A 15144-nucleotide genomic window follows, 5' to 3' on the forward strand; every position below is an offset into this window, starting at 1 on the left:
TTCTAAGTGTGTTTCTAATCATCCTATATGACTTAATTCTCAGGCTCGAAACTTATCTTTGTTCCAAAGTTAACCATATTGAGGGAGGGCTGGGATCAATAAACTCGTTCCCACTACTATGGCCCCCTAACTCTCAATAAGGAAACCTGGTTCATTGATTTGTATCCACCCTCACCGAACTTAGTCATTATTTATTTTATTTAGTATTTATTATGATTACAAAAATAAAATCAAACTCATACATGATAATAAAATAACATGTTATTTATTTGGAAAAAGCGTTTTTCACTTATTACAATCATAAAATAAAGAAAGAAATAAAACAAACAATGAAAACTACTATTCTAAAAATCGGGATCTTCTACATCCGATCCTTCATCTAGCATGTCATAATCTATTTCCTCATAATCGTCGTTATCATGTGCATCAAAATGTCCTCTAGGAAGGTTTGTGAAAATCCTATGTTTTTGCTCATTTGTAAACTGAAATTCTGATTTTGCAGTGAACCTAATTAAGAGGAAATAATATCGCATCGCTAATGGCAGTTCATCCTCATCATTCATGGTTTCCCATATTTCTTCTAAGGCTACTATTACAGGATGGAAATCTTTAAATAGTCTAATTATTAATACATATTGTTCCGTCGATCTCATCATTATTTGCTTAGACTCTTGAAGGTGACCTATCTCTTTGTGGAACAAGAGCAATCTTCGAGTGATTCTTTCTAGTGCTCCTACGGTGTTTCTTGGCTCCCTTATTCTTTTTAAAGCCTTAATAGCTCGAATATCCTCATTGCTTAATGCTCCGTTCATACTTAACTGAAAACATAAATACTAAAATTGTTAGCTATACACATAGGCAAAATAACTATAACTTAAATACTTACTTGGCGGTCAGATTCGAAGCTTTTGAGTGTGTGTATCGAGGAGAACTTCATACGAAGGAACCGTTGCTTTGATACCAACTGTAATGACCCAACTGCTCTAGACTTTTGGACCATTAACGAAAACTATACATACTAATCCTTAATAAAACTTACAAGTGAAAATACCATAACTTTATTAAGAAACCTGTAAAAGTAAGAGTTAAACTTACATAAAAATTTAAGTTAGGATATGGGATCCCATTGTTTTAAAAACAAAAAAAAACATAATTTAAAATAAAAAGGGATTACAGAACAAGTGCGGAAAAATACATGTAAATACCATAAAAACAAAACTACATCCTTGAATCGTAACGCTCGGCTCTTGAATCCATTCGACCTCAATACACATTCTCCAAGCTTCCAAGAACCTTTCCCGCCACTAAGACTATTTTCCTGCACATATAAACAAAAAGGAATGAGCCTAATGCCCAGCAAGGAAAATCTAACACATAGTTCATATACATAAATTTCATAAGAAACATAAAAACATAACATAACACTTATATCATACACATACTATAATGGCCATTATTACTTGGGGTCCCATAGAGTAAACAAGTCATATGCCCATTAGATTAGTGGGGTTCTACTAGATAAGCAGGTCATATGCCCATAATCTATTTGGGGCTTGTTAGTCATATGAGTCATATGCCCAAGCCTACAAACATACATACCATAACATAACATATTTCATAACATAAAAACATAAGATAACATATAAAAAGCATATAACATATAAATTCTATCCTATTTTCCTTACCAAAATTACCGGGATATGAGGACAGAGTTGGGACTTTGGAACACTCCTAAAAACCATTTATGAAAGGGTGAGTCTATTGAAGAAAAAGTGATGAAAGAGATGAAGGAACTATACTATTAAAATATACTTACCAAAACCTTGTGCTCAAGAACTTAGATTTCCTAACCAAAATAAGAATAGGGTTAGAAGGCTGAGTAGAAGACTATGAGAACTTTAAACAAAAATAATATCAATGAACTAGAGTTTGGGATACCTTGAAGACTTATAAGACCGATCTAAACCTTGAACCGAAATGCTATAAAATCTTACTTCCCAAGTGTTTTGATAAGCTTATGATGATCAAACTTATGATTCCCAACCCAAGTGTTTACACTCTCACACTCACCTCGCAACTTGCAGCCTCTGAACTTAGAGTAAAAGATGAATAATGGCTGGGTACTAGGTCCTATTTATAGAGTTTAGGAATGAAGAGATCTTCATTTAACTTGAATAAAAATAATGGCTTTTTAAGTAAAAATAATTTGAATTATCGTTCAGCAGAGGCTGAAGACTCGTTCAAAAAGATGCTGGAATTATTAAGAGGTTGAAGGGTTGAATGGAAAACGATTTAAAAAACTTTCAAATTATGCTGAGAGGGGCGATATATCGCCCCTGTAGGCGATATATCGCCTGGGCCAGTATGCTCGAGGCAGTCATGCATCGTTTCGTGTTTTTCGTATCTTCGTGTTGCGATATATCGCCCCCTATATTTGCGATATATCGGCATACACTGATTATTTAAACACGAAATTACACATTTTTAGCTTAATTTGAATTGAGTAAACAGCCTTGACTAAGCCCTTAAACGTTTTCAAAGCTGCTGACTGACCTTAGAGTATTCAAATTTTAACCTTAATAAATTAAATCCTCAAAATACTTAATCATTATCAAACCCATACATAACATGTGCTAAAATCCTATTGGTTCTTATCTAAACCTTATAGTATAATAAATATTATCCTCAATATCAGTCATATTAATCAAACCTTAGGTTAAAATTAATATTCTTAAACTATAGGTTAAACTTAGAAAATCTACAAGTACTACTATAAGTGTCCAAATAAATCCCGGTCTGAACCAAAAATCCACAGTCATAAAGATAATACTATTTTTACTATTATACTACTATCTAACTTAGCTAAGTAAAGTTCTTGGGCTCTACATGTTATTGCAGGAGTTGAGCCACAGTCTTATAAGGAGGTTACACAAGATATCAGATGGTGTACTGCTATGCAAAAAGAGATTCATGCTTTAGAAGATAATGGCACTCGGACTATGGAAAGATTACCTCCTGGAAAGAAAGCTCTAGGAAGTAAATGGGTGTACAAAATTAAATACAATTCTGATGGTAGTGTTGAGAGGTTAAAGGCTAGATTAGTTGTTTTTGGTAACCATCAAGTTGAAAGAATTGATTACAATGAGACATTTGCCCCAGTAGCGAAAATGGTGACTGTTTGTGCTTTCTTGGCTGTTGTAGTGTCAAAGAATTGGGAGTTACATCAAATGGATGTTCACAATGCCTTCCTTCACGGCGATTTAGATGAGGAGGTGTATATGAAGCTCCCTCCAGGTTTTGGCGCTACTGATTCTGATTTGGTTTGTCTGTTGCGTAAATCTCTATATGGTCTGAGACAGGCACCCCGATGTTGGTTTGCAAAGCTTGTGACAGCTTTGAAGGGGTATGGTTTTCTTCAATCCTACTCTGATTATTCCCTCTTTACTTACACTAAAAGGGATGTACAGATTAATGTCCTAGTTTATGTTGATGATTTGATAATATCTGGTAATGATTTCACTGCGTTTACCGCCTTTAAAGCCTATTTGAGTAAATGTTTTCATATGAAGGACCTTGGTGTGCTTAAATATTTTCTTGGTCTTGAGGTGGCTAGAAGTTCTTTAGGGTTGTTCTTATGTCAAAGAAAATATGCTCTTGATATCATCTCGAAAGCAGGCTTATTGGGATCGAAGCCAGTTTCTTTCCCAATTGAACAAAATCATCAGCTGGCGCGTGGCACGGGGTCTTTTCTTACGGATCTTGAGCCTTATCGACGTTTTCTTGGATGTCTTATCTATTTGGTGGTTACTCGCCCCGACTTAGCCTACTCAGTTCATGTTTTATCGCAATTCATGCAGGAACCGAGACAGGAACACTGGGATGCTGCTTTACGGGTTGTTCGCTACTTAAAGAAATCGCTGGGTCAAGGCATTTTATTGCGTTCAGACAGTGATTTGTCTTTGACAGGTTGGTGTGACTCGGATTGGGCTGCTTGTCCTCTTACTAGGCAGTCTCTAACTGGTTGGTTTGTTTTTTTGGGGCATTCACCAATTTCATGGAAAACTAAGAAGCAACATTCTGTCGCTCGGTCTTCTGCAGAGGCTGAATATCGTTCTATGGCTTCTATTACTTGTGAATTGAAATGGTTGAAAGGTCTGCTTCTAAGTTTGGGAGTTCATCATCCCAAGGCGATTCCTCTTTTCTGTGATAGTCAATCTGCCTTGCATATAGCACAAAATCCAGTATTTCATGAATGCACAAAACACATTGAGGTTGATTGTCATTTCATACGAGATGCTATCCAAGAGGGTGTCATTGCTCCAACTTATGTGCCGACGACAGTCCAATTGGCGGATATTTTTACCAAGGCTTTGGGAAAGAAGCAATTTAATTTTCTTTTAGACAAGTTGGGCATTTTAGACTTGCATGCTCCAACTTGAGGGGGTGATATGTTATACGTTATTATTCTCATTAATTCTATTAAGTATTCCCTAAACTATTGCCGTGAATTATACAATAGTTTTTGGTCAGTTATTGCATTTCCTTTTGTATATATATCTTTCTTTTTGATTGAATAAGAAATACATATACGATTACCTAAACATTACAGAATCCCAAAGCCAAGTCCTGGTTGTGTTCAACTGGACGAACCACGCCACATTATGGTTCCCAGTCTTCACATCCCGATCCCGCTTGTTGTTAATCTTCCCTAGGATCCACTTCTCAAACGATGCTCTAGTCTTTACAGCTTGGCTCTCCCTTAGTAGTACACAGCCAGTAAAACACTCAGTAATATTATAATATTATCATCACATGGTGATCCACGGTTTTTTTTTTTTGAAAAGCTCGACGCAAAGTGGTCCACGGTTTAATGCGTAAAAATATGTAAATAATATTCATGCAGTAATTAATATATATGTTCGTATGGGTACGGAACGTGGTCGAAGGTAGAAAAAAAAGGAACCAACCATGGACTAACGCACATGCACATGACGTGGTTATCTCTCGGTAATCACCCTAAATTAACTTCGTATTAGGCACAACGGTCGTCTAATATAATATTAGTGAAACTATTAGATTATGCACTTGATCGTTTTGATTCAAACATATATCAGCCGAAACTGTGATCTTTGGATATTCTTTACTGCTTCTCTTCAATATTGCATAGAGAACTAACTCTCCTCCCTTTCAATAACAATGGCCGAAACTGTGATTTCTGTGATCGTACAGCTTCTGGATTCTCTTCCTCTTGAAGCGATAATAAATGAAGTGAATGTGCTAAAAAGTGTTCAAAGAAGAGTGGAAAATTCAACGAGAAATCTGAGGTCAATTCGAGCTGTACTCCATGACGCCGAGAACAAAAGATGGAGTAGCGGCAGTGAGAGTGTGAAAGTTTGGCTGGAGACACTTGAAGATGACTCTCAAGAGATGGCTGACGTTCTCGATAGATGGAACACTCTCATTCTCAGATCCCAAATCGAGACAGGCGAAGTTCGAGAGCGGAACTCTACGACGGTTAGTTGCTTCGTGCATTCTTCTTGCTTTTGTTTTCGTAAAGCTAATCAGCTCATTTCACACCGTGAGATTGTTCACCAAATTGAAGAAATCGAAATCAAAGCAACTAGTGCTGCTACTCAAATAGGTCCCTTAGGCCTGATAGTGAGCACAGGAGTCACTCGTGACTTAAAATTTGTGGGCAGATTAGAAACTACTTCATTTGTTGATGAAATAGAAATTCATGGTCGAGATTTGGATAAGAAGGCCTTGTTAGAAATGTTAATGCCCGATGGCCCTCATGGCCAGGGTGGACCGTTAGAGGTCATCTCTGTTGTGGGGATGGGAGGGCTTGGCAAGACTACTCTTGCACAACTGGCATTTAATAATGAAGTCGTTCAAAATCACTTTCCTAAAAGAATTTGGGTAAGTGTCTCTGAGCCTTTTGACCTACTCAGCATTGCATCAGCAATTATTGAGAACCTTCTTAAAGATTATGAGCTTCCAATCCGAGAGGGAGATGAGTCGAGTCAAACAGAATGTAATGTGCCCCCTAAATTTCAAACATTACAAGCAGCCTTTGATTGGATCTCGAGTCGTCTAGGTAAAGGGCGATTTCTTCTTGTGCTAGATGATGTGTGGAACGAAGAGCATAGCAAGTGGGAACCATTAGAGATAGCTTTGAAGAAATTAGAACGAGTAGGAAGTAGAGTGTTGGTTACCACACGAAAGGAGAGTGTAGCACGTGTGATGGGAGCCAGCACTTCTCATATCATCAAGTTAAAAGAGTTGAGCCAGAACGAATGTCAATTAATATTTGAACGGCGTGCATTCAAGGATAGAGAAAATGAAGAAATCGAAGAATTAAGAGATTTAGGTTTCCACATTGTGAGCAAGTGCAAAGGGTTGCCTCTAGCAGCAAAGACTTTGGGTGCTCTCATGCATTTTAAGAGAACTAGACAAGAATGGGAGGATGTTTTACAGAGTCACTTGTGGGAGTTGAATGTTCGTGAAGTTGAGCAATATCTTTTTGGTCCATTGCTATTAAGTTATCTTGATTTATCTTCTTTGGAAAAACGTTGTTTATTACATTGTTCCATTTATCCAAAAGATCATTTGATCGACAAGAGACAACTAATTGAAATGTGGATGTCAGAAGGTCATCTAAATTCAGAAGAAGAAGGGGTGAGTGTTTTTCAGAATTTAACAATGCGATCTTTCTTTCAAGATTTTCAAGAGGAAAATAACGTATATGATGATGGTAATGTAGTTTGTAAGATGCATGACATATTACATGACTTCGTTCAATATTTGACAAAAAGAGAATGTGAGATCCTAGAAGCTTTAAATATTAATTTGGATGATCAGAGGAGGAGGTTAAGACTCGGTGATCAAAGGATCCGACATTTGACCATAACAATGGAATCTGAAGCTCAGTTTCCTAATATGAAATTGAGTAGTGACAATAAAAAGTTTTTGCACACCTTTCTTATTTTAAGGCAGGGAGATATCAGTGTTTCTATTGATAGCTCCACGTTCTTAAGTTTAAGATATCTTCGGAGTTTAAATTTGTCAAAATGTGGGCTCAAGAGATTGCCAGAGAATATTGGAGATTTAATACATTTGAGATATCTTGAGGCCACAAACAATCCTTTGGAGAAATTGCCTAACACAATTTGTAACTTATGCAACTTGCAAACTTTGAGATTGGAGTCCGGTTGTCCATCACTACTAGAGCTACCGGAAGGAATTGGAAAGCTAGTCAACTTGAGGTCTCTGTATCTTTGGGGCTGCAGTTACAGTTTCAAGGGACTGCCAAAAGGGTTTTCTGGGCTAACTTCATTGAGAACTCTAGATTGGTTTCAAGTTCCCGAAGACAAAACAAAATGCTTAACTCTAAGAGAGTTGACTAGGAAGATGAATTGCAGTAAGCTCAAAATTAACCAACTCACTCTGCATTTGAACAGGCTTGTAGATAAAGAAGATGCGGCTGCGGATAACAAGGTTGATCTAACCGCATGGGAACACATCAATGAACTCATCATATACCCAAGGATAGAAGGTCATTTGCTCGATGATGCAATGGAATTCTTCGAACCTCATCCAAAGTTGAAAGTTTTAAAAATAAGAGATTCTATAAGCCATGTATTCTCTCCAAGATGGATAATGTCCTTATTGCTTTTGCGTGAGATTGAATTCTATGGTTGCCATGGCTTAAGGACATTACCTGCAGCTGTAGGGAAACTACCATCTCTAGAGTCACTCCATTTCTGGGGTTTGAGTGTCACAAGAGTCGGCCCTGAATTACTGGGAATAATGGATGAACAAGTCTCATCATCAGTCAACTGTACTCTGTACCCCAAGCTAAAACATCTCAAAATTACAAGCGCAGACATCTGGGAAGAATGGGAGACAGAAGTATCTTGCAGTGTATCCATCATGCCATGTCTCCAATCCTTACATTTTCTGTATTGCCAAAAGCTTCGAGTACTACCTCGCTTCCTTCGAAAGGTGCCGTTGCAGTTTATATACATGCATGCTTCATATGGTCTCGACGGCATCTGCAGAACAAGGGACGAGAATGAATGGCCCAAGATTTCTCACGCCCAAAACATCCTCGTCCACGACGTACATGTGCAAATGGACGGTCGTTACGTCTACGATGAAATTTGAACACTACCGTTGGTTTCAATCCATGAATTTTCAGGTATTAATTTACTTATATTATTGGTATTATAGTGTGAATATTGCATATATAGAACACCCTATCCTGGTTTTGTTATATATCTATATTTTTATTTCTTGGTTCGAATTATGTAGATATGCTTATGTAATCAAGATCATGTTTGTCTCTTGCGTAGGTTACAGTGCTGATTATTTGATAATCTGAAATAAGATACAAATTGTATTCCCCATACATATTTAATAAATTAAATAAACTTAGATAAAATGGAAATAATAATAAAACTTAAATAAATTTATTTAAGTTAAAATCAAATGTTAAATAATAATACTTGGTTTTATTTATTTTAAGCATTTATTTCATTCTCATTTTTTTATTATTTCTTTAAGTTTATATGTTCTTAAAATCAAAGTTCAAGTATTATTATTAATTTATTAACAGAATTAAAACTAATTTCAATTATAGATAGAATATATAGATGAGGGTAAACGGGTCTTTGAAAAAATAAATTTTACTAGAAAGGTTAATATTTTGGAATGAACAAGAAAACATAGGGTACCATTTTGATATTTATGAAAACTAAGAGGTATATTTGGTATTTTGTATAAGCTCAGGGGACTAAAATGGTATATATTGACTAACTGATTGATCTATTTTTGACGTTTTATTTTGTAATCTAATAACTAGCTGGATTAACAATGCTAATAAGTATCGTCTCTGTTTACTACACGTGTACTTAGATTTTCAAGGTAGTCGCTTATTTGTTTTGGAATATCTAGCATTTGGTATTTATGAAAACTGAGAGAAATATTTGGTATTTTGTATAAGTTCAGAGGACTAAAATGATATATATTGACTAATTGATTGATCTATTTTTGACGTTTTATTTTGTAATATAATAACTAGCTGGATTAACAATGCTAATAAGTATCGTCTCTATTTACTACACGTGTACTCAGATTGTGAAGGTAGTCGCTTATCGGTGGCACACCTCGCTGGAGAGAGAGACGAATCTATTGTTTTGTTAACTAATATGATTTTGTGGATTGCTTAATCTTCATTTTGCTGTTCAAATCTATTTGTCTCCTTATTTGGGCCTGCGTGCCTTGGTATTTGGGCATGTGTGCCTTTTCTTGTAGGGCTGCGTGTGTAGTCTTTTGTGCGTTTGTATCATTTGGTTGGTGTCTTTTTTATTTCCTTCTTTAAAACATTGTACTTTCTTTTTTATCAAGATATGAACACTTTCTCGGATTTTTTAGCATATGATTAGTATTTCCTCAGTGTTTTTCTTTTTTAGAAAATGATTATATAATTAATGATGATTTTTCCCTTTGGTAAGTCGGATGTTATTAAAAAAAAATTACACTCAATCTTTTTTTTCTTTCGAATTAATGGATTTTAAAACACCTTGATGGCTTCCTCGATAGGGATTACATCTTCAAAGTCCCTATGCTTCTCCTTTAGCTCCTCCTTTAGTATGGTTTTTTTCCCTCTTTTGGCTGAAGTTGTTGTTAAGATTTTTAGTAAGTTCCTCAATATGATGTGTAGTTTTAGCAACCATGTGTGCACGGAATGATTAAGTAACTATGCTAGCAAAACATAATGACTGACACATAACTTTGTTCACAATAATCATTGCCTAAATTGGGTGGGTATGTTTGGTTGCCAATTTTGCAACCAATATGTAAATGTGGGTTGGGTTTTTTGACCCAACATGAGTACGATACAACATGAAAAATATGAGTTTACACCAGATATAAGATATTTTGAATTGTATTGGGCCTAAATATCAAACACAGAGGCACAACACAACACAACAAGCTCTCGAAGGATTGATGCATAAGTATGAAAGGACTAATACGATAGTACAATACACTAAAAAAACCCTAATTAAACCCGATAAATTAATATTATTAATAATAATAAATATTTGTTTGTGAATTATATTTAAATTAAAATGATAACGAAAGTTTGATACAACTTTAAATATATATAATCCTATAATTAAAAATAATTGTAAAACATAAAATTAAAATTATATTGATTTATTTTAATATCTATGACATACAAATTTAAAAATTTATTAGCGGATATTTAAATTCTAGTAATATAAATGATTGTAAAATGTTGTTGAATAAATATATATAATTCTCTGGAATGAGATTGTGCTGGACTACGACGATATTACTTTTTTTTTTCCATAGTCAAATTAATTAGTAGTATTACCATAATATTGTGGCTAATTTGTTTTTTATAGTTTGGTATATATCCCAATCAATGATCACAAGTAAAGTCCCCTGTTGCTTCATCACTAATATATGCTTCCACATACTATTTTGCACGTGATTTTCTTCTTCTCTCTTTTCCATGTTTCAATTTTTAATCAATTTGACCATTTGTTTGTACTTTTTTTATATAAAAAAAAGTATGCAACAGTAAGAAAATATAAGTATCTTTTCGTTGATCCATGCATAATATACCTATAGGCTATATATAAATTAAATTGATTTAATATATTCGCAAAAATATTAAATTCACACGTTTAGTCATCGACCAAATATATGTTTTCGCATGCGACATTAATATATTTGTGCGTGCAAGTATGTGATCAAGTGAAATTTGAGATTTGATGCATAAAATGGTCTTATAACAAAATGATTCTATACTAAATACGTATTACATTTTTATCTTAGTATTCTCCTAGATTCCTAAAATACCCCTAACATAAATTTTCCCATCTTTTTCTTACATTGTCTTCTGCCTCTCCATCTCTCACGTTTTCCCTCTTTATCTCTCAATTTCTCATACAAAAAAAAAAAAAAAAACAAGACAGTCACCATTATCTCAATCTATAATAATTTTCGAGCTCTTCTAATCTGAGATTTGGAGTTGTTCTTTGGTGATTTTGGATCTAGGGGTAAAAATTGTATGAGTAAGTATATATTCGTTATATGTAGTGAGGAAACTTGTTTATCTACATTGCTTTAACTATTTCGAACAGATCTGTGTATACTTTCATGTTTTATTGTATTGTTTCACTGTCAGATTGGATCTTCGTTACTGTTTGTGTCTTTTCTGGGTTTTTCGTCTGCCTCGATGATTTTCGATGAAACTCGATATGCCTCGATGGCTTTGCATGATCAGAGGCTCGATGATCCTCGACTTGCCTTGACGTGTCTCAATAGGTGTTAGGATTTGGACACCTCGATGAGGCTCGATGATCCTCAATGGACCTCGATAGATCCTCGTACGTTTAAGTTGATAAGCTACCTCGATGTGCCTCGATGGACCTCGATAGGTGCATAAGAATTTCATTGGATAGTAAACCTCGATGTGCCTTGATGGACCTCGATAGGTGCATAAGAATTTCATTAGACAGTAAACCTCGATGGACCTCGATAGGTGCATACATATTTCATTAGATAGTTACCTCGATTTTCCTCAATAGGTGCATAAGAGTTTCATTAGATAGTATAACTCGATGGTCTTCGATGGACCTCGATAAGTGCATAATAATTTCATTAGATAGTCTACCTCGATGGTCCTCGACTTGATTTGATAGTTTGACCTCGATAGGCCTCGACAAATCTCGATAGAACTCGATTTTTTGCTGTTTTATGTTATAATTTTAATTTTTGACCTTTTTTTTTTGTTTTTTTATACAGATTTGACAGCTTCCATATTTGTTGCATACAATGGTGTTTGAGAACTAGAAGATATGGATTGGATTTTCAGGGATGCTGAAAATCAAGTTCTGCCTTTGGAGAAGGGTGTGACGTATGAGCAACTGCTTGACATTTTGTATGTGAGCTTGAAGTGGATAAATGTGTGTACGAGTTGAAACTTGAGGTCCCATACACATGCCTCTCACAACCCTTCAAACTGACTGTTATGAAAAATGATAGGCATGTGCGTGCATTCATGGGGTTAGCATCGAAATCTGTGGAAAAGATGATTCCTCTATGTGTAACATTGGTTGAGAAGGGTTGTTTAGGAAATGCATCGGCCTCTCCCAGCATTAATAAAGAAGTTCGATTTGAAGAGAACATTTCTCCCCCATGTCATGGTTTCAAAGGAACTTAAAGTGAGGTTGAGACATATGTTCCAGAGACAAATCCAGACGTTATTGTCCATGATGATATCCTTGTTAGAGATCTGCCGTATGTTCCTGACACAGTGGAGTACGATCCATATGGCTACGATCCTTATGTCAACGGCGATCTTGTTGCTGATGTAGCAGATGTTGATGGGCAAGATATTAGGGTAGATTTGCCAACGCAGAGTTCAGATGTTATGGTAGTTGAGGAGCGCATAAGAGAAGATTGGGAAACACTTGAGACTAGCAGTAGTCGTCCAGGTCCAGGTAGAACCGAAGATAGCTTTAAATGGAGTTCTCCATTGGACTTAGGTGAAGATCGTAGAACATGGAGTGTTCCCATGTTCACCAAAGAAGATATAGAGGCCTCACATCAAAACCATCATTCCTCAACCCGCACAGCTTCAGGAGAATTACACCTTGGCAAGTTCTTTTAGAACAAGCTTGAATGAAAACCAAGGCAGCCATATTTGCGATGAAGAATAATTTTGAGTTTATGGTGAAGAAATCGGGTACTGATGTGTGGTACATTACCTGCAAGGATCCTGATTGTGGTTGGAGATTGAGGGGAAAGAAAAAAATGCGATCTAAAATGTTCGAGATTACTGTCTACAACGATGTACACACTTGCTCACAAGAAATTCGAGATAATGACCACCATCAAGCATCACCGTGGGTTGCTGGCCACCTAATCAAGAGGAAATTTGCTACCGATGGTACTCGATACAAGGCAAACAACATAAGGGAGGACATGAAACACCATTTTGGGATCGAAATGAGCTATGAGAAGGCATGGAGATGTAGAGAAAAAACTCTTATGTATGTCAGAGGCACACCTGAGGAATCATACTCCAAGTTACTTGGATACCTGTGTCAGTTGGAGCAGAAGAACTCGGGTACAATTACTGAATTTGCAGCAGAAGATGGTCGTTTCTTGTATTGCTTATTTTCCCTTGGTGTTTCTAGGAGGGGATTCCAGTATTTTCGTCCTGTCATTTATGTGGACGACACATTCTTGAAGAACAAGTATGGTAGCCACATGCTTTGTGATGTTGCGTTGGATGCAAACACCATTTGTTTCCAATTGCGTTCGAATTGGTGGACAGTGAGAACCATAACTTTTGGACTGATTTCATGAGAAAATTGAAGGAAGCCATAGGGGGCTTTGACAACCTAGCTTTTGTATCGGACAGGCATGCAAGCATTACTCATGCTTTGGAGCTTGTGTTCCCAGATGCCTACCACGGTGCTTGTTACCACCACATTTGTATGAATGTGGTGGAAAAATTCAAAACCGACCATTGTCAAGACATCATGTGGTGTGAAACGTACGCATTTCGAAGAACATAATTTCACAAGTTCTTTGACATGATTAAGGTAATTGATCCCCCCATTGCTCAATATCTTGAGGGAATTAGTTTTGAAAGGTGGAGTAACGCTTATTTTCCTGGAAACCGATACAATATCATGACGAGTAACTATGCATAAAGCTTTAACAATAAAACCAAGGAGGCAAGGAGCTTTCCAGTTGCCACTTTTTCTTGAATTCATAAGATTCACTCTTCAGACGTGGTTTGCCGATAGACGTGAAAAAGCTGCAAAAGCAACAAGTGTGTTAGCACCCCTGATGGAGGTAGATGTGAAGCAAATAGGTGAGAAAGAAAATTTCTTAGATGTCCAAGTCCTTGGTCATCATGAATTTCTTGTGGTTGATGGTAATGGTGATGGTGATGTGAACTTGGCCACAAAATCATGCTCCTGTTGCATATTCCAAACTATTGGGATATCGTGTGTCCGTGCATTTGCTGCAGCCAAAAAAAGAAGCATAAGTATTTACTCATTGTGTTCCCCTTACTACAAAATTTAGTCATGGATGGACACTTATAAGGAAACTATTTACCCTGTTGGGAACGAGGATGAATGGGTAACCCTTGATCACATCAGAGATATGGTTGTTGGCGTCCCCCACTACAAGAAAAAATAGTATTCATAACACTTAAAATTTGCTAACCGGGAGTATTGATAACGCTTCTGAAAACGCTAACATTGCCTATGTTATTAAAAGTCCTGCTTTTCTATAACACTATTCGAATGTTATGTTCGATGTTATCTTAAACTATTCAATAACACATTTTTAGTTGCTATAATATTCAAATAATAACATTTAATTAGAGTATTAGGTTATAAATTTGAAGTTTAATCTTATACTTTATGCATAACACTTTCCAACTGTTATGAAAATTGTTATATTTGATCATTTTATAACGTTTTTAATTCATTCTATTATATAAATCATAACTTTTTGTCCCAATTATAATATATTATACAAAACAACCATAATTATTGTAAATTCTCCCAGTAATAACATTTTGTTATTTTGTAGTATGCATTTTTAATTGCTGTAAAAAGTTTTTATTATTGTATTTTGATTAAAAAAAATCACAATTGATCACAAGTGCAATATTAAATAGATCAAAAAATCTAAAATATTCAATATATATGATAAACCATGAGTATTTTTGCATTTGAAGACAAACTACTTTAAACCATGATGACGCTGTCCACTTCAAAAGTTCTTAGTTCTAACTTGAGTTTGAAAGCATACATAATAAAATTCTATAGTCTTCACATCTTTTGCTTCAAAAGTAAAAAACAAAAAAATAACAAGATACACAAAAAGTAAACCATGAAGCTTGCTCCACCCTCCAATTCATCATCCATTCCATTGGGCACTTGTCTTTGTTGTGAGGTTGATTTGCTTAGCTACACAAGAGTTTAAATAATTAATGCTTAAACTTAGTTAATAGTAAACTAAAAGAGTACAAAAAGAAAGAAAGTTAATAACCTCATTAGGACTTTATAAGATGGTCAT

At 35.6% G+C, this 15144-nt stretch overlaps 1 protein-coding gene across 1 annotated transcript; it reads left to right on the forward strand.

Annotated features, from left to right (window-relative positions):
• Positions 1-5120: 5120 nt before the first annotated feature.
• Positions 5121-9430, forward strand: LOC133778513 (putative disease resistance protein RGA3). The gene is made up of 2 exons (XM_062218470.1): positions 5121-8200; positions 9136-9430. The coding sequence occupies exon 1, from the start codon at positions 5197-5199 to the stop codon at positions 8164-8166; it is 2970 nt and encodes a 989-aa protein (XP_062074454.1). The 5' UTR covers positions 5121-5196; the 3' UTR covers positions 8167-8200; positions 9136-9430.
• Positions 9431-15144: the final 5714 nt, after the last annotated feature.

This window comes from Humulus lupulus, chromosome 5, assembly GCF_963169125.1.
Source record: "Humulus lupulus chromosome 5, drHumLupu1.1, whole genome shotgun sequence".
Lineage (NCBI taxonomy): Eukaryota > Viridiplantae > Streptophyta > Magnoliopsida > Rosales > Cannabaceae > Humulus > Humulus lupulus.

Coding starts and splice junctions, on each gene's coding strand:
- LOC133778513 (XM_062218470.1), top strand. CDS start 5,197: ATGGCCGAAACTGTGATTTCTGTGATCGTACAGCTTCTGGATTCTCTT.